Source organism: Pteropus alecto, unplaced genomic scaffold, assembly GCF_000325575.1.
Source record: "Pteropus alecto unplaced genomic scaffold, ASM32557v1 scaffold98, whole genome shotgun sequence".
NCBI lineage: Eukaryota > Metazoa > Chordata > Mammalia > Chiroptera > Pteropodidae > Pteropus > Pteropus alecto.
In genome coordinates, this window is record NW_006443570.1 from 1,018,918 (window position 1) to 1,028,640 (window position 9,723).

The window sequence follows — 9,723 nt, forward strand, 5'->3', positions numbered from 1 at the left end:
TCATAATTCATCAGTTGATGGACATTTGGGTTGTTTCGCTTTATGACTACTGTGAGCAATGCTGCTATGAACGTCATGTACGAGTTTTCGTGTGAACATATGCTTTCGATTCTCTTGGATATATGTCTAAGAGTGGAATTGCTGGATCATGCGGTAGCTCCATGTTTAACTTTTTGAGGATCTTTCAGACTGTTTTCCTCAGCGGCTGCACCATTTTACATTTCTGCTGGCAACACATGAGGGTTCCCATTTCTCCACATCTTCCACCGAAAATTATCATCTGTTTTTTTGACTATAGCCATCCTTGTGGTATCTCCCTATGATTGTGATTTGTGTTTTTATGATGACTGATGATGTTGAGCATCTTTTCATATACTTATTGGCCATTTGTATATCTTCTTTCAAAAAATGTCTATTCAAATCCTCTGCCCATTTTTCAATTATGTTGTCTTTTTATTATTGAGTTGTGAGAGTTCTTTACATACTCTAAATCAAAGTCCCTTATCAATACATGATTTGCAAATATTTTTTCCTATTTGGTGTGTTGTCTTTTCACTTTCTTGATACTATCCTTTGAAGCACAAAAGTTTTAAAATTTGATGAAGTTCAATTCATCTCTTTTCCTTTTGTCACTTGCAATTTTGGTGTCATATCTAAGAAAGTTTTCCCTGACTTAAGGTCATGAAGATTAATTCATTTTCTTTGAAGAGTTTTGTATTTTTAGCTCTTATGTTTAGGACTATGATCCATTTTGAGTTAATTTATGTATATGGTGAAAAGTATGGATCCAACTTCATTCTTTTGCATGTGGATATATACTCATCCCAGCATTGTTTGTTGAAAAGACGATTTTCCCCTATTGAATTGTCTTGGCGGCCTAATCCAAAATCAGTAGATGAAATTAAATGATTCTTGATCTTTTTTAGTTTGGGAGAATTTGTGTAATTTCAAATGCAGTATGTAGAGTGAGGCTTTTAAAGTGTGTTTTATAATAGTGCTTCTCAATTTTTAATATGCATGAGAATCCCGTGAGGATCTTATTAAGATGCAGATTCTGATTCATTTGGTCTCAGATGGGACCTAAAATAAGGTTTATAAGTAACTGCCCAATGAGCTAGCAGCAGGTAAATCACCTCCAGAAATTAAGAACCCTTCCCTCCTTGTTGATTGTTCGAAATTTAAAGCTCCTCTCTCAAAAAATACACAAAAAGGAAATGAAAACCACAAAGTACTTAGAAAACTATAGTCCAGTGAATTTTAAGAGATGGAGCCAAATCTAATTTAGAGCATTAAATCATTCATCATTAAATGAATGAATGAATACAAATGTGTGTATCTTTAAACTCAGAAAGTTATAAAAAGAACCACAAAGTCAACCAAGGAATGTAATGGGGGAAAGGGAAATGATAAAAGTAGAAATTAAAGATTGAGAAAGACAGAAAAAAAATGATAGAGTTGATAAGACTACGAATAGATTTTCTGGAAAAAAATCATTAAAACACAGAAACATTAAGCAAGTCTAATTATTAAAAATACAGAAATCACATATGCTTAGACATGAGAAAGAGGATTTAATTAAAGAGATTTAAAAAATTATAAGAAATACTATGCATAATTTTATGCTAATAAACATGATAATCTCAATAAAGGACAATTTTCTGGAAAAATACATTTCCCAAATCAAGAAGAAAACTGAAATAGTCCAAAATTATGGAAGAAATTGAAAGAGTTGTCAAAGAATAACCTTTAATAAAGATTACAGGCCAAAAGAATTTAATGATGGAATATCATTCAGCCATTAAAAACAGTGTTTTCGAGAACAGTTAAGGACATGGAAATTCTCACATAGTGGATTACGCTGATTTCTTTTTTTCTTTTTTCCTACTTTTTGCTGTTTTCCAATTTCTTTTCAATGTGTATTGTTTTTGTAGTCAAATAAACATTTTTTTTTTTAAAATGGAAGAGTAGTGTGCACCCAAAGCTCCCCACCTCTTTAACCCCCCACTTGCTCCTGGTGGGGTTTCTGACCCTCTTCAAGGTCACCAACCCAATGGCCTTAGATCTCTCCTAGTATTCTATAGTTGCTCCTGCAGCATCTGGCACAGCAGACCAGCCCTCTGGGCTTCTCTGATAAGGTCTCCTGCTAGGCACTTTTCCACCTCTCTACCTTTTGGAAACTTCCATTCCTTCTACTCTCTGACTGTAGGAGTTCCATAGGGATTGTCTAGTTCCTCTTTCCAGCTCCCTTGGTGGTCTCGACTTATGTTGTGGCTTTGGTTATGTCTTTGGCATTCATAATCTTAAAGCTCTGTTTCCAGCCACAACGGCTCTTCCAAGTCCAGACATACTGCCAATTCTTTGCTGTGTGCATTCATTCACTCATCCATTCATATTTATGGAATACTTACACCATGCCAGGGGTGGGCGTCAGCAATAAACAAGTCAAACCACACCTTGTTCTCATGGAGTTTATATTCTAGATGGGGAATCAGATACTAAACCAACTACTCACTGTACAAATACCTATATTATTTCAACTGTGTTTCGGCAAGGGGTCATATTCGGCATGTGACAGGGAGAGAGTACTTTTTCCTGCTCCCTTTTTCTCCATAACACATATCACCATCTGGACAAGTATATAATTTGTTTGATTTTGTTCATCTTCCCCTCAGTGGAACATAAACTCCACATGGGCAGGGAGCTTTTTTTGGTGCTATACCCTCAACATAGCCATCACTGTATTTTCTCCTTCAACATTGTTTTTGACATCCTGGAGACCTATTAATTGAATGAACCGGACCTGTAGCTCTGGTGGGGCTTGATGGGGGTGAATGGGTAGATCACCATCACTCGTGGGCCCCTTGGGTAGTTCTAGTTTGAGGCACTGAGGGCTGAGCCTGGGCTGGTCCCAACGGGAGCTCCCCAGCCGATTCCCATGACAGCCAGAGTTCTGCGTCTCTCAGCTAGTACTATAGTAATCAGTTCATATTCTGCTCATAACTGTTGCTTTCTGTACTTCAATTGTTTTTGTGTATTCCAATTCAGATCTAACACTATAATAAAAAATGCAGTTATAAAAAGTAAGTTATGGAGTATTTGAGATCTTGCTTCCCGACCTACGTTGTCATTTTGGCTCAAATAAACTCCTATAAAATTTTCTTAAAAAGTCATAACGATACTGTCTTTTTTAACCAGCTTGCAGATTACAGTACGAGGTCTGCTAATTTTATGGTCCAAACCGGTGCTTCTTAAATTTTGTTAAGTGGAGAGTGCTAAAATGAAGATTGGTTCCGTAGGTGGGGCTTAAAATTCTGCACGTCTGTCACGTTCCTAGGAGATGCTGAGCAGCAAGTCTTAGTTCTGTCTCCACAGTGGATCATGGAACCAGGTAAATCCCATCTCTCTGCACCTGACTTTGTCCCTGTGCTTGTTTTCTGTCGTTTCACAGAAATGAAGCGAGAATCAATGACTTGACATACACAGAGTGACTGACATATTTGTGCTCCACGTTAACGTTTCCTGTGTTCCCTACGCTTCCTGTTTTTAACCAGTTGTCCACGCTGGGTATAAATTAACCATAAAGGACTATGATTAAAGACAATTTAAACTGTGTAGCTATTGGACTGCTGCGGCTGGGTGACGGCTGGCGATAGTGGCTGTGGAGCGAGTGAGTCACGCACAGGCTCTGAGCACTGTGGAGTCTGGCCGCTGTGTGTGTGCCTTCTGCCCGATACACACTCAGTGTGAGATATTTATAAATATTTTAAAATAGTATTAATTTTAAAAGTCGATATTGAAATAGGCACTGTTGACGCTCGTAATGATGGGGCTGGAAAACTTTTGTTAATCCCTGGGGTTTTGTAAGCCTTGGGAGGAAACCATGGACCAGTGATTCTTAACTGTTTTGGGCAGTGGGCTCTTTTAAGAATCTGATAAAAGCCATGGACAGTCTCTCAAGAAAATACCCATATGTACATTATGCATGAAATCTCATAGTCCCAAGGTTTGGGGATCTCAGGTGCTGGTAACCAGGTTTTGACCCTTGGCCACCCCCTTTTCAAACCATCTTAAATACAATACTACTTTCCCTTGAGTTTAGCTCTGATAATGTTTTTCTCTTGATGTTTCCCCAGTAGCTCCCCATTACCCACAGCACTATTTCCCCAAGTGTGGTTCCTGCAGAAATTGGCTGATGCTGGTTAAAAAGGCTGGTTCATGGGCCCACATCAGGGCTTCTGGATCAGAATCTCTGGTTCTAAAGGCACAGCCATTTCCTGGAGTTGGCAGGCCAGGCATTCTAGCCTCAGAGGCTGGGTCACACCTCATACCAGATGAAAAAAAAAATGCACTTACAGGCCAAACGTATTTTTTTTTACATTTTTGAAAAGGTGTTTATACATTTTACAAATTGTTAAAAATTATTGTTCTTCTCTAGAACTTGATTATGTTTACATATATAGGTAAGAATTATTTTGCGGTCATTGCCAATGTTACCTTTTATAATGCTAAGCACTTATTCATTATTTTGCAGTTTTGGGGTCAAATTTTAGAGATGATACATTTCTTTTTAGTTCTCAGACATTTCTGTAAGCCCTTGAAAAACAGGTGGAATCTGGGCACTGTTCAGCCAAACTGTCCTGGGTGGGGTTGACACTCTGAATTTTTAACAAAGTCCCCAAGAACAGTGCATTTTATAAATATTTGAATTAGCGTTTAAGAGTGAAGAAATTACCAAAACCTCAGATTATGCTAATTTTCAAATAATGCATAACACCTGAAAAAAAAAAATGACTAAGTTGTAATTTCAAAGCCTTGTGAATAGTACACTGTTTTGACACTGATGCCACTTGTCACGGATTGTGAGGAAAAGGGGTCAAGGGTACAGCTACCTGGTAGAATGTTCAGTTCACAGATATAGTGTTTCTTCTAGAGTTTACAGCAATTTGAATAGGGTTTAGTTTTTGTAAATTCCTGTGTAGTTTTAGCTGCTTTTCATTTTGTCTTAAATGGTATTTTAATAAACACCATTTTAAGCATTTAACACCATTTTAAGAAACTTTGGTTGTCCTTGCTTGTCCATTACAGATGGCGGCCTGGGCAGCAGGAGGGCTGCTGATGCCTGGGGTGGGGCAGGAAGACTGAGAGGGGAGGAAATGGGGGAAGGGAGAAGGGAAGAATCATCTTAGCTTGTGCCACAGCCCACTCTGATCTCACACCAACTCTCCAGCTGTCATTTTCTTCTACTCTGTTCTCTCACCTACTTGCTGGCAAACTTGTTACCCCTCTGAATCAGTTTTACCATGGGGCTAGAGTCCCAACTGTTAAATGGTGGATGTACACTTTAAGCACTTGGCACGGGCCTGGCATAGTAGACAGTACTGTACTATTTCCACTCTATGCAAGACCTTTGTTCCAGCCAAATGGTCCTACTTTAGGGTCCTCATACACACTGGGTGCTTCCACCTCTGGGCCGACTCCTCTCAGCCTGAATTCCCTGCTCAGATGGCATCTTTATGAAGCCTTCCCTGACTCCCTGGGTATGGGTAGAGCTGGGGATCACCCAATTCTTGAGATCCTTTGGACCCTTTCTGCCGCATGTCAAGGCTGTGTGCTGGTCTTATGCCCTGTCAGGGTGTCTGCTTGCTTGGCTCACTTTCGTGTGCCGTGATCTGCAGCACACTGTACTTCATGTACCAAGGCCTCAATCTTTGCAACGTGGGCTATTTAAATTGTAAAGGTATAGGTAGGTATTCTGGTGGAAAGAAGAGACAGGGACTTCTAGATGAGGCACTATCACTTCTTAGCCTTGGGAATTTCTACATCTCATTTTCTCATCAAACGGACTCAACTAGTTGTTATTTCAGGCCCGAGATACACCCAAGTCATAGCAATTGGATTAAGGTGTTCACGAACCTCCTGTCACATGTTCAGATAATTTTGGTTAGTTCCAGACAGCTGATTTAATAGATCTTGCTAGCTTACTTTAGAATCATCCCAAAGAACTGGAGATTAAAACGCACAAGAGATGTTAACAGCCTAGCACAGGACCTGCATATCTACCTGCAGCACGATTCCCTCCAGTTCATCCTATTTTCTCGTTGTCTTCTGAGTTTGGTCTCCAGAACTGCTTCTAGAAGTTCCTCTATGAGTAAAGGTCCTTTCGTTATAGTCAAATCTGATTTAAGTGTCACCTAAAAGTTCTGAACAATGTCACTGGTTGGAGTCGAGCGGTAAGCTCTTCCATGTTAAATAAGACCTTGTGTCATAAGCCTCTACCAGGGTTAGAGTCCTCCTATTTTCAAGGCAATTGCCACTGGCTTAGCCTTTCACCAGCCATGCTCCACACCTCAACCATCTACAAAACAGGATGAAAACAGATAGGAAAAATGTTGATTCCTCATGACCTTTCTTAGCAGTTTGAAGCCTGTATTTCATTACCTGAAATGAGGATGTTTATGATCTACATGCTGGAAGAATTACAGTATTTTCACAGGATTAATGGACCCAAGAAGACCTTGACATAATTGCTCACTAAAGGTTTTTGGCCCAGACGTTCATTGAGGCCCCAGATGAGAAGCTGTGAGTGCAGATGGATCCTCCACTGTCCATTTCTGTAGTTCCTTCACACATACAACTGACTATACATAAAATAGAATCTATAACTCAGGTGTTTCTGAAAACAAGTTTTATTTAAATAAGGGTTTAAATACATTACATAACATTAAAACTGAAGGGAAAAAACCAAAAATCTGTTACTTCACATGGCATTGGGCAGCTCTTGCTAGTAAACTGCAAGCTCTACAGCTAGCTACATGACACATCAGTTTGAAACTTGTTCCCTTGTCAAAAGTTTAACTCTGATAGAAGGTTGGCCTCACATTCTGTGTTTGGACATCGGTTAGGACATTTCTTATCAAAAACACCTTGGTGGCAAGCCAGGTGTCCTTATCACCTCAACAGCGGGAAGGTGACTGCCTGAAGCTCCACCCACCTGGTCAGATTGGAGACACCAAGGGATCTTTGACTACTGGAGGCTCCCTCTAGTGGCACAGCTGCTGTTGCTGCCTTACCCCATCCTCTCTCAAGCTTCACCGAAGGCTGTTCAGGTGGTGACATTCTCTTAGGGCAGGGAATTCTGTAGAGGGAGAGCCGAGGAGCTTCTGGCTGGACATAGCCATCTGTGATCTTGGGGCTCTGAGCTTGGCCGAAACATCACGTTATTGCTTTGTTTCAGGCTGGACACTGCCGGGTGCCTACTGCTTGACCTCTGTTTAAATGAGGGACTTCAAGACTAGACAGCATGGCTCTTTTCAGTTTATTGCATGAAGGAGTTACACTAGTCCAAGTTAAAAGCAGACCCCAAATGGTTACATTATACAAGCTGTGAGGTTTTTAAACTTGTGACAAGGGACAGAAGGGAAATTCTACTCATTGCAAGGAAATCCTCACTTAAGCTTCAGTGAGCCAAAAAGCACTTAAAACCCATGAACCTTCAGCTGGTCGTCCTTAGCCAGACCAATCTGCAAAGAAAAAAGGGCAAAGTTTTAAAGAGAGTTAAAGTCTCCAATTCTGACGCCAATAATTCTTTCTGCTTCTACACCGGGCAAGGGAAGTCCAAAAGCCAAGATGCACATCTCAACCACCAGGAGCACAGTGGTTATCCGCTCAGGAAACCCAGTTAAGAACCAATGATGTGAGAGAATTTTAGCACGTGGGAGGAATAGCCAACCAGACATCCTGTTTTATTTTTGCAATCAGTAGATCCATACAAGCAGTAAACTTAAAGCAGGAAAGTCCCTTCTGTTTTTGGAAATACATTCATCTATGTACTTTAAAACTCAACTGTTTTTGCTCGGCTTTACAAAATGAGAACTTCTAGAAGAAATTGAATAGACTAGGGAGAATTACACATTAGCCAGGGAAGAGGTTCAAATGCATCATCATCAAGTGACTGAACTCACCTCTACGAGGAACTGGCATATGTTCTTGCGCTGGTCACCCTGTAGCTGAATTACTTCTCCATATTCTGGATGCTCAATTACAGTACCATTGCAGGCAAATTTCTGCAAGCACGAAGGAAGCAAAACAAATTAGGTCAAGCAACGGCACCCATGCACTAATAATCCTTTTTGGGAAAGAATGCACCACTACCATGTGGGTATGTAAAATGTGAATTTCCTACAATTAAGACCTACCTTCTTAAACGCCTTCACTAGTTTCTTTTTATCGTAATCATCAGCGATCCCTTGGACAGTAGTAAGGGTCTTCCTGCCGTTTCTCTGTTGAATTCTTATATGGATATAATCCTCAGTGCCAGCAGGAAGCAGATCATCACCCTTACTTGCATCAGCAAAGGGGTCTACAAAGAAAGGTCAAGTTTAGAACTGTTGTGGCTCAGATGCCACTGTTACCCTCCCACTGGATCTTTTACGTGCAGAAACTAATACTGAAATCGCCTAGACCTGGGCCAGGTCAGATATGTCCTTTGCTGGCTCTCCACAAACAGGTCAGTCTGGGACGGCTGGCTTCCCCAGCCCCGTAGAAAGTCTGGGCCTCCTGCCCTGGGCCCGCCCTCGGAAGCCGATCACGTGTGGAGGGAGCCAGGGCTGGCAGACAGCGCCCTACTCGGCTGATGCAACCGGCCGGAACCCGAGCTCCGAGGCGGGGCCAATTTCCCGCCCCATTGGCGCGCGCGTTTGTCACTTAGGGCTGGTGCCGCCTCCCCCTCCCGGCTCCGTGACAGCGGCGGTGACGTAACGGACGTGACGCAGGAGTGGCGGGAGGGGGCGGGTGTGGCCCGCGGTGGCCCTGGAGCCATTAGTAAATGCGCCACCCGAGACACCGGGCCCGCCCAAAGGCTGACCTCTCGCCCTAGCCTTCCGGTCACGCTCAGAGGCCGACCCCAGGGCCTAGGCCCTGTCCCCACTGCTCGCAAGGCCAGACACCTTCCCTCCGCCCACATTTACGAAGGGCCAGACCGCTTGGCAGCTTTCTAGGCCCCGTCTCCGGGCCTAGATCGCCGCGCCACCCCACCCCGGCCGTTCCCCCCGTCGGACCTTTCCGTAGCTTACCGAAAGAGTGGAGGTTCTGGATAGCGGACATACGATACGATTCCTTTTCCTCGGTGGAAACGGCCTGCGGAAGGCGGCGGCGGGAGAAGGCGGGCAGGGGGGACGGAGCGTCGGGAAGCGAGGGGGCTCAAGGGGGAGGCTGCTGAGTCCTCGGCGGCGGCTCAGTGACTGGGGCGGAGGGGCGGTGCCTGTATTCACTTATATAGCCGCCCCTGTGACGCCAGCGCGCTGTCCTCACGTCCAGACCCCGCCCACGGCGTCGTGCCCCCCGCGCCCGGGCACCGCCGCTTCCAATTGGTTTGGGGACAGAACGCGGGACAGCGCTTGCGCAGGAACTCATTGCTGCGGTAGGGCGTCCTTTGGCTCAGGGGAGGTGGAAGGGGGAGGGAAACCTTGGTTCGTCTAAGCGCCTGCGCAGTGCGGAAGGAAGGTGTCAGCTGCGCGGAAAAGTGGCGGAAGGTTTCGGATGCGCCTGCGCAATATGTTCTCTGGCATGTTCCATTTACTTGACCCTGTTGCAACCCTACCTGCAATAAATCCAGGAAGGATTTTTATGGAGTAGGTTGGCGGTCCTTAGAGGGTGTTAGGATGCTGAGCCCTCCAAAACAGGACAAATTCCCACTATCTCATACCCAACCTAGTTATCCACTTA

General features: G+C 43.4%; 1 protein-coding gene across 1 annotated transcript; it reads right to left on the minus strand.

Moving 5' to 3' along the window:
- Positions 1–6,670: 6,670 nt before the first annotated feature.
- EIF1 (eukaryotic translation initiation factor 1) lies at positions 6,671–9,259 on the minus strand. Its single transcript, XM_006924635.2, has 4 exons — positions 9,072–9,259; positions 8,196–8,359; positions 7,962–8,063; positions 6,671–7,520 (listed from the first exon to the last, which is right to left on the minus strand). Exons 1-4 carry the CDS (start codon positions 9,100–9,102, stop codon positions 7,476–7,478), a joined length of 342 nt encoding a protein of 113 aa, XP_006924697.1. The 5' UTR covers positions 9,103–9,259; the 3' UTR covers positions 6,671–7,475.
- Between the last annotated feature and the right edge of the window lie 464 nt (positions 9,260–9,723).